Raw genomic sequence first — 21,715 nt, forward strand, 5'->3', positions numbered from 1 at the left:
ACGACATTTATAACTCATAAAAATCTTCGTATTTTATTTTGTTTGATACCACATATTGTGTAGTATTATTAATTTTTTCTGACTTTAAGATGCAAAAATCGTTTAATGCGTTTGAAATTACTGTTAATAACTCAATAAATTTAAATCAGATTACTGTGAAATTATATAACAAAATAAAACCATGTTGATTGTAATTTAATTAGATTATAATATATACATATATATATATTTATATCTTTTTTTAATATAGTATTTGATTTTATTGTTACAGCTTACAAAGCTATGTAATTTTTGTTTAAATTTAAATTGTTCATACATAGTTAAATATGAATTAAAAATGATTGATACGTTTAAAAAAACATTGAAATATTAATTGGTTTAATTATTTTTATAAAATGTGAATTAATTGATTGTTATTAAAGCGATAGAAGAATTAGATTTAATGTAGTATTATTGCTCATTAGTGACTATATTGCATTTATATTGATAACAAATAACAAGCATAAAAAAATAATAACTTTAATTTTATTTTTGGTTTTAATTTATTTTACTTAGATATAAATAAAATAAATCGATATCAGTAAAATCTCATAAGTAATTTATTAACTTTATTGACGGAAAATATATTCTAACAGATTACATAATAAAAAAAGTTTATACCACATGAAAAGAAATTTGCGAAACGAATTCTTAAATTGATAATTATTTTTTAAAGAAATATGCTTATGTCTTAACTTTTAACAATTTAAAGAATACCTAAAATATGAAAACAATAAACGTGATAGAATTGCGAATTTTTACCAATCGATTGTTGACTGCGTGAGGTTTCTGAAGAACAATGTAAAATATTAATAAAAATGATGATAGATATGGACTTCCTAACTGAACGTTTTTTTCACTGAAATAAACAATACTTTTAATAAAATAATGATAATAATGTACGTGTGTGATGAATTGACTCAAGTTGTTCTAAAAAGTGTTTCAAATCGTATTCGCTGTGGAAACGGTTGGTTTTTTTTTATAACTATTCTTCAAACAATATTATTTGTTCAGGTCTGTCCATCTTATGAGCAAGCAATGTGTGTTGGTCCTCTCGTTTATTAAACCTGATGAATTTAGAAGGCAGATTTCGCTTTCATCGATCAGTTTTTAGAGACTATTGCGTTTCTTCAATTATCTATGGCCTGACTTGTCATTAATATTTCTTTTATCTACACATTGTTTATTATTATTATTTTATTTTATTTTATTTTTTGTTGGTAATAAAATAAACATTTAAAATCTTGAAGGTCGTCTGAACGAAAAAAAAATAATTACATACTAAAAATATAACAAAATCCCAGACATGGTAGAATTTTTTTATTACTACTCAGGTAAGTTCATAATAAAAAGAATTACAAAAACATGGCGGATTGACTAGACTGTTTTCGCCGATATCGATTTTCAGAGAATATATATTACCTATTATATGTAATAATATCCATCCTTATGTTTATTTTATTTTACTGTCGATCTGTAATAGTTTAGTACTGAAAACTAAATAAATAAAAATATTGACTGACTGATTTTTCTTATCACATTCTCTTATTATTATATTATTTAAGTAAATCGTGTTATAAAAAAAATATTTAAAATTAAAAGTTTTTAATATCTATGTCATTGTGTATAGTAAAATAAAATAATATAGTAAATTTTCTCATGAAATTTATGCCATTTTTATTCATAGCTCATATTCTTATTGTAAATAAAGTTTTACAGATTGTATATAATGTATATATATATATATATATATATATAAATTTAAAAAAAAATAGTGGACGTTTCAAGTTCTCATGTATAATATTTTTAAATTAAAATAAAATAAAATAATTGTAATTTTTTGTTTAGGTTTCCAATTTCGTTCTAATTTGAACTTAAAATACTCATAAATAAAATTAATAAGTAATATATATGTTTTAGGTTTTGATAATATCTTTTTATGAAAAACTTTGTATTAAAATGTAAAATCTTAGCTACTAAAACTGAATATTAATTACATTTTTAATTAAGCATAAATTTCAAGTATTTGTGATTTTGACAAATTTTGTTTAGTAAACAAAATTTTAACTTTTATAAAATAATCCTTCTATAATAAAATTTATTTTTGTTAAATAACTTAAGATATAAGATACATCTATGTTCTTTTTAATAACAATAATATATTCTAACAATGTAGTTTTATAATTTTATATTTCTAACTTCAAACATCACTTCTACCTAACAAACTATTCAGTCTATTAATAAAAATATTCCAAACAATAAAGGGTTGGATAATAAAAATCTTTTAAAAAAGTAGTATTTTAATATAGTATAGTAAAGGTAAGAATGATGCTACAAATAATTTCAACACATTTTAAAAATAATACTTAATCAAAAGATATAACAATAATTGAAAACAGTTTATTTCTGAATTTAAACCTACCTATTGAAAATGTATAACAATAAATTAATTTTTTTATTATGATTATATATTATAGGTGTGACTCTAATGCCGTTAATGTTTCGATTAATTATTAAATATTAAAACTAACTCCACTAATAATTTTAAAATTATTTTTTATTTTTTTGCCTATATTACTTAATGTGAAAACAGAGTTTCAGAGTTGTTAATTAAAGCTATTTATTGAAAAATTACTAATTTAGAATAGTTTGATTAATTAATATAAGTAGACGAAAACAAACTCAGTTATATAATTTTCGATAATAAGCTATTAAATAATATAATATTTATATTATCTATTGTACTAGTATCTATTATTATAGGGGAATACTCTTGGTAGAGATTAAGACCAATAGTGAAATTGTGGTATTTTAGTCACAATAACTCAAACTTTGATTGATTGCACTACTTAAAGTGTTTTTAAGTTATATCACTGATTTTAAGCATTAATAACTCGAAAATTTCATAGCTAGATTTACTTTTATCTCCTTTAAGAATTAAGATTACGTATAATGCATAATGCATTATTTGACTATCAAAATATTTGAAATTAAATACGATAATATGATTTAAAGATTAGCATAATATATAAAAAAAAACATTAAAGACAATTATAAACAAGAACTAAAATAAAATAAATTCCATGTCATTTCATCTATCTATAATATTAAGGGGACATGTAGATGACATATTATACATATAATTTCAAACAACCATATTATTATTATGAAATTCAATAAAATAAAAAAATAAAATAATACAGGAAAAAGTTTTAAAAATATACATTGAATTATTCACATTGAACCAAATTATAATACATTAAAATACGAGTATTATTTTATTTTTAATAATATTAATATTTCGGTAACTAATTTACTAATATTTAAAATAAAGAACATAGCTCCTAATCAGGAATACTAAATAAGAATACCTATAAAACTATTTACTTTTGATATATCACATAATATTTACATCATTACACACAAACCATTTCAAATCCACTGCTACAGTAACAATTAAAAAAATAAAATAAAAATGATACAAAATCACGGTAACTTATTAAAATTATCCTCAAAAGTTGTATTTACACTTAATAAATTTATTGCTATCAAAGTTATTAATAAAATTAAAATAAATTTTATTGTTATTGATTATGATATTTTAATTTATTTGTATCATAATATATGAATATACTTTAATAAAAATATTATGTTCAGGTGAAAAAACAACTAAAACCTCATAATATACACATAGACTTCATAATATACATGAAATCAATATTTGTTTCATATTGTCAACTATGAATTTAACGATTGTAATCACATGTAACATCTTTAATGTTCACATCAGAAATGGAAAAGTAAGTATTTATGTTGATGTTCATTATACTCAAAGCTTAATATTAAATTTGGTGCATAAAATGTTTCAACAACAAAATATTAAACAAATATTCAAATGTTTTCATATCAGAAGCTAAAAAGTCTACTTTAATGTATTTCCAATATACAAAAATTAACGACAACATGAACATTTAAAAAAATAATTTTTGTGTAATATTTATTAATATTTTATTTTTAGTTTATAAATAATATAATTACAGATATAACTAAAAAGTCGACTAGTGTAATGTATGAAGAATTCATTACAAATTTTGATGAATAAAGATCATATTGAATTTAAAATTAAAATAGTGATCAAAAGATAATGTACTATTTTAATTAAAATCACTTTGTATTAAATTATTCAGTATTAGATAGACGTGTAACATAAAAAAAAAGCGGAACATTTAGTTATTATGGTCTATTCAAAAGATATTAGGACTCAATTTTAATAATACTCAATAAATTATAAAACTTTATCTTAAATTAAACTATTCATTTGGTAGGTATTTTTTTTTTTTTTTATTAGGTATCTATTTGATATATCTAATTATACATTAAGAGTCAAACGTTTAATTTTCATTAGCCAAAAATGATACTTAAATGTTCGCTTATTAGTGTTAAATGATGTAACGAACATACCTATTTTATAATTTATAAGTCATCAAATTATATAAAATATTTTTGTATCTATATTTATATTCATTTTTCAACTTATAAATATTAGTTAAATGTAATAAGCCACAAATAAATAAAATATTTTACCAAACATTTAATTATTTAAGTGTAATAATCTAATCAATATATCAATATTGTTATTTGATGTAAAAATATACAATGCACCTATAAAATCAGATTAATATATAACTATATTATATGCATGAAACATTAGTATATATAATAAAAATATATGATGTATCAAATATTTTAAATAACTTGGTAGATTTAACTAAAACTTATTTTGTAAATGGTATAATATAATAATTACATTTAATATTATTTTAATAAGACTTATTTTGCACTAAATGTTTAATTTTCGATTATAAATTTATTATTAGTTAAATATATTATGAAGTAATATTATTATTCATTATATGTGTTCGTTAAAAAAAAATAAAAATCAAAGAACTTACTCTGCTTTATAGGAGAGGTACTTCATCATTGTTAGATAACTGTAAATAATGTTTTAAATTAATTTAATCCATTAATAAATCATTACGTATGAAAAATTATCGACAATTTTAAATGTCTATAAGTAGCACAAAAATAGCAAAAATTATTAAATATTTATACTAAAATTATATAATTTTATAGCCTCTATAGTTATTCATTTCTGAATAAGTAATTACAGCAAATAAAAAATTTTTATTTTGTTGAAAACTGATTTAATAGAAGGTACCTACTAATTAGATTCAATTTTCTACCAGAAACCACATTGAAATTAGAGAGATCGGAGCATTTTTTTTACCGTAAAACGTGTACAAAAACAGAAACAAAAATATTCTAAAATAAATATTTTAAATTAAATTACCTATAAAGTGTAATAAAAACTATACAATGTTGTCATGTCGTATGAAGTGCCGGGAGTTGTGTACAGATGATAATATATTATACATATAATTTTAAACAATCATATTATGATTGTGAAATGCAGTAAAATAAAAATTACCAGTAATTAAAACCAATATTTTAAATTAAATTACCAATTAAAAGTATAATAAAAATTATAAAATGTTGTCATGTCGGATAAAGAGCCCGTGAAAATTCATCAAATTTTGATTTTGGATTCAAGGATCTTTGTGGTCCTATCTAAATATATAGGTATTTATTTATGATAACTAATAAGACCTGATAAGGAGTCGCATACACGTACTTATTATAAGATTAATTTATTTCATTTTTATTTCATTATCATTCATTAAATGAAAATAAATAAACACATAAACATTTTTTATTCCAATTTTTTTTTCTAAAATACAAAAAAAAAATTTTAGATACTCAAACAAATAATCATTATATTATAATATTTAATAATGTTTAATCTTAATTAATAAAGTAATAACTCTCTTTTAATATAAAGTCAATCTAAATACCCAAAATTATAAATAATATTTCTTGTATCACGATGTTCATTGTTACATGTTATTAATTATGATCTATTAATTATCATTAGTTGATAAGTGTTAATTGTTTAATTATCAGCTGTACTTTTACCATAGATATTTGCTATTTGAATGCTAGTATAATATTTATATACTTGTTTATAATTCATGTATGCGATGTAAAGCGATATTTTGTCAAAACGTTTAAATTGCAATGAAAATATTTTCGTTTTACATAAACTATTTTGTGAAATATTATATAATATTATCAATTATTATCATTCAATTTCAAAATAAAACAATTTCACGTAGATTTTATAAACAACAATAATAATAATAATAATAAATTTAAAATACGGGCTTGTCGCGTAATTCCTATTATACACTCAATTGCAGGTTTCAATATTTGCATTGGTATTTAATGTATAGTAATATTATTACCTATATACATAATACAGTTACTTTCAAATCTACTATTAATAAACATTATTTTGCTTAAATGTCAACGAAAATATATATTCTTGATTGTATATAATATACGAAAAATGTATTCTCGTCGGTCGTCCATTCGGGTGAAATTATCACGCACCAAAGAAACCAGACTGCAATTTATATAGCTAAACATTACGATTATAAGTATGTACAGACTGGATTTAATCGGTAAACCACTTTCTCTGAACTGTGGTGACATACGGGATACGATGCAGACGATTCGGACCAGTTTTTCGACTTCCTGTGGTCAAGTGGTCGTTTACATTGCAAAGTGGAAAGCACCTCTCAAATAAGCTCCTACGTAGTTACATCATCAAGTTTTTGCTGAAAATAGAAACTGTGACTGTAATAGGTACCGCTACAACTAATGTGAATCAATATAATTTTTCTAAACCAAAACCCTGGGGTATGACAAGTGCTTTTAGAATAGTTAAAAATTCGTCGACCGAGAAATTGTTCAAGTTTACGATGAAATATCTCAAAACAAATAAACGATTTTTCAATAATTATATTTTCCTACGTGGATATTGCTATATCCATGGACATAAAGTACTTAACAAAATAATTCTTAATAAAATTATTAAATATTTGATTAGAAAATAACTTATTTTCCATCAAATGCAGTTTAACGTATATATAAATCATGTGTCATAATAAAAATAAAAAAAATAATATTATATAAAAACTGAGAATTGGCTGCAATCTAATTCAATACGATGCATTTTTTTAGTAATACAATTGAGAAGATAAGCTCTTAATAATAGAAATCCCAAAATTAAACATGAATGTTCCATAAAACTATGCAACATATTTCATAATAATAAAAATTTAAACATTTTTTTAAATCAATAAATATTTATTAAAATAATTTTTGAATAAACACTATAAACTTTAATTTAGAAGTGTGAAATTAAATAATATAGAATAATATGATTAACCTTTTTTTTTTTTTACTGTAAAATATGAAGACGAAAGTTTACTCTAAATTGCACCAATTTAAACAAATAGTTTTTTAAATCTAAACTTATGTAAACTTTTTAACTAATAGACATTTAAATTTTTTATAATCTCTAAAACTGTAAAAACATATTCTATACTAACGAGACTATTATAAAAATAATAAATTTGTCATGTGTCAAAATAGTATAAATATTTTTAAAACCAAAATTTTATATAAGTTCAATATTTTTAATAAGTTGTTTTTTTATATTATCTGAACTCTGAACTATTTTTGATTTTTTATAATCATTTTATACATTTAAATTTTAAATAATATTTATTATTTGTTTATCAATTATTATGCTCATACTATTTTGTTTATTCTTATTTTTTATTTTTGTTGTTGTTTCTTATTTCTATTAATATAATTTTTATTAATGTTTCACTTATAGTTTCTTGTAAGAATTTTATGACTAAATGTACATTTTTGAGCATGATTTATCAAATTGAGCCTAGGGTTATCATCGTTATACTGCTTTAGCATATACATTTTACTAACAAAATATTAGTATTAAATCTTTTGTTGTACTTAACTTAATCATCAAAATAGTTAGAAGGCATAATACCTGTATTCAATCGAGTATCAGACACGACAAGTTATTAGTAGAAAAAATAATGTTTAAGTATCAACATAAATCAAAAAATAACTAAACAAATTATAAAATTTTGAATTTCTTTAATTATTTATAAAGTTTCAAAAAGCTTATATTATTTTTAAGTTAAAATTCCATCCCTAATTATATTTTTACAGAGTAATTAAAATAAAAAAAATCAACTTTTTCAGAAAATTATGTTGTGTTTATATTCCCAATTTTGGCAATGTTTAGTTATTTTTTTTCAATTACCAAGAAAAATATGGAATTTATTGTAATAAACTAGATTAAACCATTATTTATACCAAAAACTACCTTTAGGCCTCATTGTTACTCAATTTGTTCAATAATCTCCATCTCTTGTATCAAAACACGATGACAGATGGAAAAAACAATATTATCATCAATCATCATAAGATAACTAAAATAGACAGCTGTCTCAGTTTGTTATTTAAAATAGGCTAAAAAATTACTTGGGAATAAACCTATACAATACAATATAGTATATATTGATATATAATATATATAGTTACTAACAGACTGTTTTTGTAATATTATCTGTTTTGAAATTGTAATAATCTATTATTATATTATATATATATATATGTTTTCTTTAGTATAAATATTGTTATTTTAAAATATTCTACATATTTGATATTATTATGTATCATATATAATAGAAACATTATTATGTTGATGACAATGTAATGTTAAAGTTATATAAGATGATGTAACAATAATTTGAATAATCATTTGTTGTTATACATTAATATATTGAAATTAATGCCGATTTATACAATTAACTTATTATTTAAGTATATTTTAACTGATGATTAAATTGTTTATATTTTGAGGTCATTACACTTATTTCTTAACGGTCTATTAATGTAATTTTACAAAGATCGTTTAATAAAACATGACTTTAAAAAGTTTTCTCGTAAACCTTATACTAGTTATACCAGTAGTAATTATCTAAAATAATTTTTGTTTAATTGGTTTCTTCTAAACATATAACAAAATCTATACAAGATTTCAGCGTACGTAATTGTTTTACATAGGATATTTAATAACTGAATTTTATTGTTTTTTGAATGCAAATAATAACAATAATAATTATGGATTAATAAAATCAAAAAAGTTAAATTATTAATGATTTTGGTTCTTATTAAATTGTAATAACGAATTCAAAAAATATTCTGGTTTAATGACGAAATAAAAATCTTAACTATGAGAAATTCATGCGATTTTGCGTTCTTTTGTTTTCATTAAAATCAAGCTGTTGTGTACGCATGGATGAATATCACCGGAAACTGATGTATTGGTATTACTAGGAATCACAGGTAGATATTAGAGACTAAGGTAGACTCTTATATAATTAGATTCATTTATTGTAAAAAAATTCTACTTATTTTACCATACTATTCTGAAAGAAATTCTTGCCTAATGAAGTGTTTATGTTAATAAGTTAAAATGATCTTAAATTAACTGTACCTACCTGTTGTATAGTCGTTCATAGATATATTTCACATTCATAAAATAAATAATAATAAAATAATATGTATAATCTTATTTTTATACATACCACAAATTTTTAATATTTTAAAATATGATTTTTCTTCTTGTCAGTAATTGTATATAAATATTGTATGGTTTTAATTTTATACTAACTGGTTTAAAATTATTTCTTGAAAATTACAACTCAGAACTTTATAGCATCATATTACATAATCACAAAAAATGAAATTTGCAATTAATATAAAATATTGGTAAATATTTTAACACTATTTTAGCTTTTAATTTAATTTTATAACACTATATTATTGTACGAGTATTATTGACTTTTTACAGTATTATCAAAATATCCGTATTAAACTATTGTTGAACAATGGACAGTGTGTTATAAATTTTAGTAGGGAGGTATGTATAATATAATATACGAGTATACATATAAAACATTTTATGTTACTATAATTATTAAACCAACCATATTTTTCTACTTCACTTATTTTTATTTAGAAAATATTGAAATCCATTGTACCTATTGAAAATTATTAATAGTAGGTATTTCAAGTTATCTTTGGCCGGTTTATAAAATATTTTGTTTCAATGGGATTTCAGAAGATTTTTTTGTATAATTATATTCTAAAATATATATATATAAGAGTATATATATTTTTTTTTTTAAATAAAAAAACATTAAATTATATATTGTATATATTTTTAATTTTTATACTTCTTATCATATATTCTTAATATATTTACTAAACCGTTTTAACAAGGTATTTGAACTTAATTTGCCTAGTTTTAATAAGTAGTAAATATTATATGATTAAATAAAGAATAGTGGTTTTAAAAGATATTATACATATATGTACTAATTTTTATATATAAAAACTCGTTTATAAAGTTCACTTAAAGTTAAAGCTGCTAATATATTATTAAATATTTATTATGTAAAAATTAAATTTATATAATATGTAGGTTGTTCAAATACCAGTTAATTTACAAATTGTAAAGGGTTTTATAGATTTTTTACTTAGTTGAAAAATATACGAGTATATTATATTTAATATTGCTTAAGATTTCTTGATAAATTAATTATTATTAATATGTGTTCAATTACAGATAAATATAATTATTTGTGAATTGTGGGTATTCAGTATTATTGTGTAGGTTCAGCCATTTAAACTATAATTTCGTATATTTAAATAACTCTAATTATTGTATAGGTACATGTGGCAAGATTTTCCAGATATAATAGGTATATAATTTAATAGAATCAACAATAATAATTATTTCTGACATTATTGCATCTCCATTCCTTCTTTCTAGTTTTCTTACGATCAAAAAAATCATGTAGTCAAATTCAACTTGCACGTATTAACTATTAATATTAATATTTTAGATGCAGTTTTACAATAAAAATATTATGTTTTATTTAACGTGTATAAAATATATTATATGTAACACACAGAATTTCCAAGAATATCTTGAATAGTGATGTTGTACATAAGTTGTTAAATAATAATACTTATGAGATGTGTTAATGTATATGACAGTACCTAACGAGTTAATATAATTTCTCTTAGTGAGACAATATTGGTACAGAAAATATAATTTATTTGGAATAACACAAACACAACATACCCTTTTTTAGGAAACGATACTACGTAGACGTAGTCTACGTTATTCGTATTACACAATATCGTTAGCCATCAATCCAATATATTAGTTTCAGTGACTACAATGATGGTTATGACTTATGACAGATGGAGAAAGCAGATTTACTTGTAAAATTATTTCTATAACTAAGTAGAGTGCAAACTAGTAAAAATGATATAAGTTTAACGTCAATAACCTTGTTTGGTACACATAATTTGCTAAATTCTGATATTAAATGATATAAATATGCAATATTACATTTTTACTATAACTACATAATTCATTCAATTGTACCTATACCATTTAATTAAAAAAAATATAGAATTTTTGAATTTAACTATAACGTTTAACACTTACATATATGTAATACAATTAATACAAATGCCTAAATTTTATTCGTTTATTCTTAATATATTAATTTTTTTGTAAAAAATTCAATAAGATTTACTAGTAATACAGTAATATAATAAAACCTAAAAATACCAAATCATCAAAATATTAATATTATATGTAATTATTTATATTTATCATTTGCTAGTATCATTGTACCTATTACTGGCAATTTTTATTGTATTTTTTACAAAACGTATTTAAAAGCAAATATCTCAGATTCATATGCATATAACCAAGTATCACAATATATTTAAATAATTCAAAATAATAGGTCTAAAATATTATTACGTCACAATATAAGTACCAAGTAACAATAATAACAAAATGTAGTTAAATAACTAGGTCCCTATAGTTGTCTTCGTATTTGTGTAACGACAATAATAATATATCATGCTATTATTATTATTTACATAATATTAATTAACTATTTTCTTTGTTAAATAATCTTAACTTAATTCCATAAATTTCAAAATTATTATGTAAATGAGATATTAGAGATTAATCTATATAATATTCCTATTATAGTTCGTCTTGCTTTTTAGTAAATATATACTTAAGGCTTTTTAAAATGTTAAGTTAATGACACTTTAAATAATAAACATATATTTTTCTACCGAATGTCCGAATATATAGATTATTAGGCTAATGAGATTTAAAATATTATAATACAATAAATTGCAGCAATTATTTACATATTTATGATCATTAGAATAGTTTGAAATTAAAACAAGAAATTATAATATATTAATAAGTTACTTAATTAAAAATACATATCTGTTGATTATTTTTATAATGTTTTATTTTTTATACTTGGCTTTAGGTTTTATGTTACATAAATTAATATAAGTTTCACTATTTTAAAAAAGTTAAAATAAATTATAAATAATTAATTTGAATATTAAGTTTGATTTATTTAATATTTTTTTTAATTTTTCGATTTTAGTCTGAATGGTATTATAAACTAATGAAAAATCATCATAATAATTTTAAGATATAGAATTCGAAGAAAATTTCAACAAATATTAATTATGGATAAAATTATCTACTAAATAAGCACTTAAAATAAATATTAGATTATAAAAAATAACATTATAAAAGTTGTCAATTTAAAATTTAAAAATAAAATAAAATATATAGTACGTTTAATAGTATTTAGTAAGAACATTTTCAAATAAATAAAAATATGAGTATATTATATTACATGATAAAACTGCCAATGCTAATCCATTTTATTTATATAAATATATTAGCTTTGAATTAATGTTATTCAATGTAAATATATTTGGTAAGTTATATTATTATGTTATTTCAATTCAAGTTTATGGATATAAACTTAAAAGTATTAAACTGAAAAATAAAATAAAACTTTTTAAATTATTCATATTATCTATTATATATGTACTTTAAAATTTAATCTCCAGTTATTTTAATTTAATGGTAATCAACGTTATAATTTAAAAACTTAAATTTTTTGAAATAATATAATATTAAAATGTAATACGCACGACAGTGTATAAGAATGTTATTAAAATCATATAAAGTCTTACCCCAAATGCACCAAGAAAAGTTATATGATATTTGAATCATAACGTACATGCATATTACATGTTGTAAAATATAATATTAAAGCTGATCATATAAATTGCCGAACATATTTTAACCACCACATGGTTCGTTGGCGACGTTAAGAGCTGATGCTGTTATACTGCTCTTAGAGACAATATTGTAATAAAAATAATATGAAAGTAAAACTGGAACGGCCTCCGGCCCGGTGAGATAATAATAACCAATATATTATTTTAATCCAAACATAACTACCGGAAACACATTTACCTTACCCATCCATCCGCTGCAGTATCTATGTACGTACGTGCCCCGCGTATTTGGGCACGCGACGACTCCGCATTACGCCAACTGGTTATCGTTAATTCGATCCCACCAAACAAGCGATCGGAACTAACACTAGCGTTATTTCCGTCAAGTTTGTACGTATAAAACTGCTATCGATGATCGTTAAACGTATCAGTCGTGTTTGATAGAGCTTCACAGTACACAAGAGCACACACACGAGATTTACTAATAATCGAAAATGGCATACAAGGTAAGATTAAGACAGAAAAACAAAAATACACACACACACACACACACGCACCTATTTCTAACTTTTGTACTTATGTTCTCTCCTCACGACAGATGTTCTCCACCGGTCTGGTGCTCGCATTCGCCAGCATGTGCTTGTGCCAACAACAATCGACTTCCAGCTCAACTTCGCAATACCAGCCAACCGCTGTGTCTCCGGCGTCGTTCCAGACGGGATCGGCGGCTGCCCAACAGCCACAGACAAAATTGGAAGACATCGAACGCGACAATCTGGTAGCCGCTTTCGGACAGAAAACACAACAGCCATCCAATAAACCGTTGTCTGTGGTCTCTTCGGGCTCTCAACCACAACAACCACAACAACCATCGCAGTCTTACCAAGCGATCCCGCAACAGCAATACTACATGCAGTCTTATCAAGGAGTACCACAGCAGTTCTACGTGCAACCGTACCAGACCCAACAACAGTACTTGGCCCAACCTTACCAGATGGCTTTTGACTACGCCGGTGTACAGTACTCCATCGTCAACCCCAGCTCGTACCCCGGTAACCAGATTTACCAACAATACTATGTGCCAGCTGCCCAACCGTCGGCTGTTCCTGAATACGTGACCAAATTATCTTTCCCGGCCACCGCTCCTGCTCAAGCTCAACAAGAATACAAACAACAACAACAACAACAACAACTGTCCACCCCTACACAAGCTCAACAAGTATATAAACAACAACAATTCGCCGCCACTCCCGCTCAAGCTCAACAAGAATACAAACAACAACAATTCACCGCCCCCGCTCAAGTGCAACAAGAATACAAACAACAACAGTTAACCACCCCTGTTCAAGCCCAACAAGAATACAAGCAACAACAGTTCAACACCCTGACTCAAGCTCAACAACAATACAAACAACTGCAACAACAATACGTCGTGCCGTCCCCCGCATACCAATACGTCCAACAGCCAGCCGCCCCACCTAGCAACGGTCCTGCCGATTACTCCTACGTCACCCGTCATCCGGCCACCACCGCTGTCCAGTTCAAAGCCCCGGCAGCCGCCGTCCAACCCCAATACCAGTACAACGTATTGCCGCAACAGTACCAACAACAACCCCAATACTACTACACTGTGGCCGCAACCGAACAGCCGCGAGTCCAACAGTCAGCTAAGAGCCAATTCTCGTCCGGAGTGAAGTCCACCACTCCCACTCCTTTTAAGGAACCATTCGCGTACAAGTTCGAATCATCGCCGCAACAACAACCCGGTGCCGCTTACAGCACGCTCAAATACTCCGCTTAGATGGCGCAAGTGCATTTTCGTTGAGGAATCGTGAAAGGTGCATCATTATGTAATATTATTGTACATAGTGCAGTCGATTGTATTTACACACACTGCGCCTAATATTCGTTGTACGATTATTGGATATCACTATTATTATTATTATAACTATTATTATTATTATTAATTAAGTACTACTAGTGCATTGCAGCACAAATATTTTGTAAAATATTTATTTCCCCGACGATTTTCATATATTACGGCTGCAGGTCGTAACTGACTTAGCGCTGTAATATATATGTGTCCCTAAGAAAAAAAATGCAATTATTTGTTATTATTTTGGTTTAAGAATAAATGTGAAAACACTTAAGTTTGTAGACCATTAAAAATACTTGTTTTTGATATACCTTTAAATTCTGTCCGATCCACATAATGGTTCGAGAAAGCGTTTAATCTCATCAAATGGTTCGTAGCTACTCTTATTAAAATCGTTCATCTATAACATATGTTCGAGGTAAAAATCACATTTTATGTATATTTTATACGGATAACGTTAATAAAACTTTTCCCATATTTATTATAGTAAAAACAAATTAAAACGAGTAATTAATTAATATTAGAATATGTATTACAATATTATAATAATGCTTGCACAGTAGCACCAGATAAATTAACAACCTGCGTATTTGATGTTATAGCTTATAACTCATAAGTTATAACATTTAATTGTCTTATTTATTTCTTTAAAGCTGAATTAATTCATAGTTAATTGTATAGTATTTATGTATTAGGTATAACAAAGTTATGCACTTTTTTTTTCGCAATGAATTATATAAGTGATTATAAAATCTAAAATATATTTGTATAATATTTCAATACTTAAAAAGTATTTGAGTACTGCCAAATAAGTATTAAATCACTTTTTATTTAAAATATTCGATTAAGTATTTTAAATACAGTATTTTATTTTTAAATACAAATTGTATTAAATATTATAGATTTGATCCGATTTTTCTTATTATCCTGGACAGTTAGACCATTTATTTTACAATTACTAAATTTTTATTTATATAATATTGAGGAAAACAATGTACCTAATCAAAGGGAAATAGTGTTAAGTGTGTAAATAACTATATAGCTAATCAGATTATTAATTCGTGTAACCGAATGCTAAAACCTTCATACACGAAGCTTAATAAAATAATTGTAGAACCGTGGAATTTTTTAATTTATTTTATTTTAGGTATAATTTAGTGGTTTCACAATGTGTGATTTATTTTACTTATTTATTATTATTTTTTTTTTTTTATTTACTTACACTTTTTATAGTAAAACAATTTAAATTACCAACTTTGAGAGTAGTTTTTTGTAAAAAAAAATTGAATTTAAGTAAGTTTATTTAAAAATAAAAAAAAAATCCGGAATTACTTAAAATAATCAGTAAAAACGAAATTTCAACTAAGACAAAATGGAATATTTTAATGAAAACCAGTTTTTGAGAAAATTTAAATTAACCAAAATATTTAAATTATTTTGTAATCAAGAAAATATAAGATTTTTATTTTTATACCAGGTTGAAAGTATAATAAAAGATTTCCAGTAAGTTTCATTCATATTAAATAAATTATGTATCATTATATTATATTATTATTATTATTCAAAAAATATTAATTGTAAAAATTTGAAATATTCTACTACTATTAAAATCATAGTTTTCTATAAACAATGAAATTTTCAAAATACTTTGAATAATTTTAAGGTATTTATTCATGTAAAATTTTTGATTTTAGACTCTGAGAAATTGAGCAATGATTTTACAATGATGTTTGTTTTTTTTTTTTTGTCTGTTAAAATCTCAATTAATGACAAGGTACACTTGATATATTCTTTAAAACTGAAACACTTCCCCAATTTTTTTAAATTAAAACTTGAAAGTAAAGTATATGAAATTCATACAATATAGATTATAGATATTAATGATATAATTAGGTAAAATGTTTGAAATTAAATTATTAAAAAAATAAAATTTAATTTAGTTTTAGTTTTTTGTAGTATTTTTATAAAACAGTTTCATAAATATATAAACAAAATCGATTGTAATTAATTAAAATAGCAATCATTTTAAAAACTTTAGTTTAAAATAATAAATAAAGAAAACGTAAAAGTAATAATTATTGTATTTAAACAACTACAAAAACAAATACGTTTAAATATATGTACTTAGCAGTTAAATTTTAACTTGATTAATATTTTAATAATGATTACCTACTTTAAATAATGTTTTTTTAGTAAATAAGTATATTGTTTCATATTGTAAATAAAATATAAATAAATAAACAATCTTTGTTTTCTTAAGCAAAAACATATCTAAATAAGACACTGAGTGATGTTACAGAGTCTATTAATTTACTATATTTATATTCATTAATCATTAACAATTTTAGTTTTATAAAAAATATTTGATACCGACAATTATAAATTAAACGAAATCATCAAATTCGATAATATATATTTAATAAATATCGATGATCCATAATAACATATTTTTTTTTAATTCAAGTCAATATTAATAAATAAATAAAGAAAAAAATGTTTTGAAGTTAGTAAATTTTATTTATTTATCATTATTATTGTAGGTTGTACATTTTTATATTTTGTCTACTATAATATAACTAGGTATCTATTTAAAGTGTATATTGTAAAAGATATAAGATAAACTCGAAAAATAGTAGGTACTCTATTATGTTTTACAATTTACAAAATATTTAAATTTGTATTTTCGGTTCACTTACACATTTCCAGCATATCATATTTTATTTTTATTTGAACTATATTACGTGATTATATGTATATTATGTAGTAGGTATTTATTAAAAAAAACTTAAGTTCCATGAGCATTATAGAATTTATAAAATAACATTTAACAGCTATTGATTGAATTATATTTAGAATTGTATTATCCTTAGACTATTTGAACTCTATCTACAATTCATAATCTTATATGAGAATCGTATTAAACTGTATATACTTGACAACACTTGAAGTGTACGTAATTTTAAACTAGATTTATTCATTTTTTTATAAATTATGTTTATAAAAATATGATGAAAAGAAAAACTTCCTTATTGAAACAAATAAAAAAGTATTATATTGCATAATAATGTACAATAAATATTAAAGGATATTATATTAAATAAAAATAATAAAGATATGATGTACCTACCGTATACAAATTATTAATAAAATTAGTTATTTAAAGTTAAAATTAAAACATATGTTTAAGAAATTATATTAAATAGCCAATAGGTATAAACTATTTATTTTTTTTTTTTAATTCTTAAGTAAGAAGTACTTACATTTGATTTTGTTATTAAATATTTAAAATAATAACATAAAATCTAAATTTAAATTATTTTATTTTATAAATTATAATTATTAAAATTTTGTAATCAACAAAATGTATAACAAAATAATAGACGAATTTATGAAACAATAAAATAAATTCGTATTGAATATTATCTTTAATATTAATAACATGAAATATTATTAAAAACATGCATATAGGAAAAACAAATTTAAATTTAAATTTTCATCATTGTAAACATGTAAGTAGATAGTTCGTGAATCATATAATCGTATTCGTGTTGTTTGCCGTACAAGTCACGGAATGCAATTGTCACATCATTATTTTTAAATTATTTCGTTAATGTTTTTAAACCTACGTATATTGCTACTATTATATGAAACGAAATTATAACACAAATAGTATACAAATGAAAATCTAACTATCCATCAATTTAATGTTAGAATAGCAATGTATTATTAAAGTGAAACATAAAAATTATCAGTAAGTGATATGTCCCCGTATATTAATATGTACAAAGTTACCTCATTAGTAAAAACTGTTAATTAGTAATTAGGTCCCACCAAATGGGGATCCATCAGCGATATTATAGTGAAGTACGATCATATATAACCCTATTGGTGTTGGTCAAATGTATCAGTCGTCTTCGATTTAGCTCCACAGAACATACATAGTCATAAACACAGGACACTTACATATAATCTAGAAATGGCATACAAGGTAAGTGTACTAAAAATAAATTTTTACCATAATATTAACGTTCATAAATACTAATATTTTTTTCTACCGATAGATGTTCTCCACCGGTTTAGTAATGCTCGCTTTCATTGGAGTGACTTTGTGTCAACAACAACTAAATCAATTAACCACCGGTATACCGTCTCAATACCTGCCGTCATCTATGTCACATGGGTCTTTCCAGGGGTCTTCGGTGGCTGTCCAACAACCACATGTCAAATTCGAGGACATCGAAAATCCATCTAATAAACTATCGGCTCCAATTATGTCAATACCTCAACAACCACAGTCTTACCAAAATCCTGAACAACGTCAAAGTTATGAACAATCATACCAGACACCTTTCGAAAACGCTGGAGTGCAGTACTCGATTGTCACACCAAACTCTTACCACAGTAACCAGGCTAGTCAACAGTATTACGTACCAGCCACTCAAATGTCAGCCGAACCTCAATTTAGCACCAAGGAATTGTATGCGGCCACCTTACCGGAAGTCGTCCCTGCCGCCATCCCACGACATGTTCAACCAGAATACAAAATACAGTACACCGCCCCGACTGAAAATCAACAAGACATCTCTTCCGTCAACGTTGCTCAAGCTCGACATGAATACAAACAACAACAACTTGCCGCTCTAGCTCAAGCTCAAGCAGAACATAAACTACAGTTTTCTGCCCTTGAACAGGCTCAACAAGAGTACAAACAACAATTCGCTGATCTTACCCAAGCCCAACAAGAACTTAAACAACAGTTCGCCGTACTTGCACAAACCCAACAAGAGTATAACCAAAAATTTTCCGTTCTTAACCAGGCTCAAAAAGAGTATAAAGAAGAGTTCGCCGCACTTAACAAAGCTCAACAAGAACTTAAACAACAGTTTGCTATCCCAACTCAGACTCAACTAGAATACAAACAACAGTTCGCCGACCTTGCACAAGCTCAACTGGAATTCAAACAACAGTTCGCCGGACTTATCCAGGCTCAACAAGAACTCAAACAGCAGTTCGCAACCACAGCTCAGGTTCCACAAGAATACAAACAGCGGTTCAACGTTCCAGGTCAACAAATACACAGGCAACAGTACGCCGTTGCAGATCAAGGCCGACAAGACTACAGACAACGATTTGTCGTTCCAACACCCACATATCAATACGTTCAAAAATCGACCGCCTCCGCTGCCACCAGTCCAGTCAATTATTCGTACGTCGCTCAGTACCCGGCCACCCAAGTAAAAGCCCAAACGACCACAGCTGTCAACCCTAAATTCCAGTATGCCATCATTCCACAACAATACTACTACTCCGTTCCCGTTGGGCAGGTCGCCGTCACCGAACAGCCACGCGTCCAACAGACAACTATGAATCAATCGTCGTCCGGAGTGATTATATCCACCACACAAGCTCCGTCTGAATCAACACCAAAAATGCAACAACAACAACAACAACAACAACAACTCAAAGCTGTTCCCAACAACTTCAAAACCATCGTCGCTTAGAAATCACACGTGACAATATATTACAATATTATTTATTAAATTATTTTAATACGTATTTAGGATAGGTATTTATTATCGGGAATATTTCCACACACTTCAGCTGGCAGGTTTTTACTTTGCAATGTGTTGTACGTGTTTACGTATGTATTCCCATTAAAAAAATGTTTGATTAAAATGTTAAAATGTTTGTATTTATTTGGTTTTAAAATAAATATTGAAATACTTTATTTTCTGGATCATTAATATACTCGTTTTCAATGCACCTAAACTTTTATAATTTATATAATACTCTAATAACTCAAGAAAACCGATGAATCTCATCATATGATTTTCGAATTATTCGCGCATAAATGTATAATAACATTAATAACACTATTAAATCGGTCACCGATTTCAAATCGTTCGACGTGCACAGCAGAACGTCATAATATTTATAAAATATTTAACACCACTCACGTTTATGTGTATATCGAAAATCAATCACATATTATATATTATTCAATTTATGTTAGGTAATATTTTATAACTTATAATATACACCTACTAAATACGCTAATAAGGTATTTAGCTAACGCATTATTTCTATTTTAACTATTAATTTATCATGAATAATGAAATGTTAAATCACTTAATAATTTTTGTACGGATAACGAAAACAGACGAATAGTGAGAATTTGTGAGATAGTTCAATAATATTACTATATACTTGAAGCATCACATACAATATACTTTATTTATTATTATTTATTAAAACTATAAGTTACAACACTTATTTTTATTGATTTTTAGCTTTAAGTTTTATTAAAGTATGCATTTGCTAGTAAGAACAACAAAAGTATTATTGGCAATCATAATTACAAACCAATACCAATTAATATGTGAATTACATATTTTGTGTTAAAATATTTTAATAATAACGTTAAATTCAATATAATTCAATGATATGGCAATAATAACATATTTTTTTAATTATTCAAATACGATCTATTATACATAAATATAAAAAATAAAAATGTTAATTTACTGAGACTATTTTTCTCACAGAATCTTCGATATTAAACTATATTTCTATGATAATTTAAAAAAATATGCATATACCTAGAAATCTAGTATATACTTTTATTATATGTTAGTATATTAATAA

At 24.6% G+C, this 21,715-nt stretch overlaps 2 protein-coding genes across 2 annotated transcripts; both read left to right on the forward strand.

Moving 5' to 3' along the window:
• The first annotated feature begins 13,588 nt into the window (after positions 1-13,588).
• On the forward strand, positions 13,589-15,376 carry LOC112599305 (PAX-interacting protein 1-like). Its single transcript, XM_025346138.1, has 2 exons — positions 13,589-13,700; positions 13,793-15,376. The coding sequence occupies exons 1-2, from the start codon at positions 13,689-13,691 to the stop codon at positions 14,993-14,995; spliced, it is 1,215 nt and encodes a 404-aa protein (XP_025201923.1). The 5' UTR covers positions 13,589-13,688; the 3' UTR covers positions 14,996-15,376.
• Positions 15,377-19,003: 3,627 nt separating this feature from the next.
• On the forward strand, positions 19,004-20,572 carry LOC112599372 (mediator of RNA polymerase II transcription subunit 15-like). The gene is made up of 2 exons (XM_025346255.1): positions 19,004-19,058; positions 19,132-20,572. The coding sequence occupies exons 1-2, from the start codon at positions 19,047-19,049 to the stop codon at positions 20,569-20,571; spliced, it is 1,452 nt and encodes a 483-aa protein (XP_025202040.1). The 5' UTR covers positions 19,004-19,046; the 3' UTR covers position 20,572.
• The last annotated feature ends 1,143 nt before the right edge of the window (positions 20,573-21,715 follow it).

Source organism: Melanaphis sacchari, unplaced genomic scaffold, assembly GCF_002803265.2.
Source record: "Melanaphis sacchari strain LSU unplaced genomic scaffold, SCAv2.0 Contig50_pilon_pilon, whole genome shotgun sequence".
NCBI classification, from domain to species: Eukaryota; Metazoa; Arthropoda; class Insecta; order Hemiptera; family Aphididae; genus Melanaphis; species Melanaphis sacchari.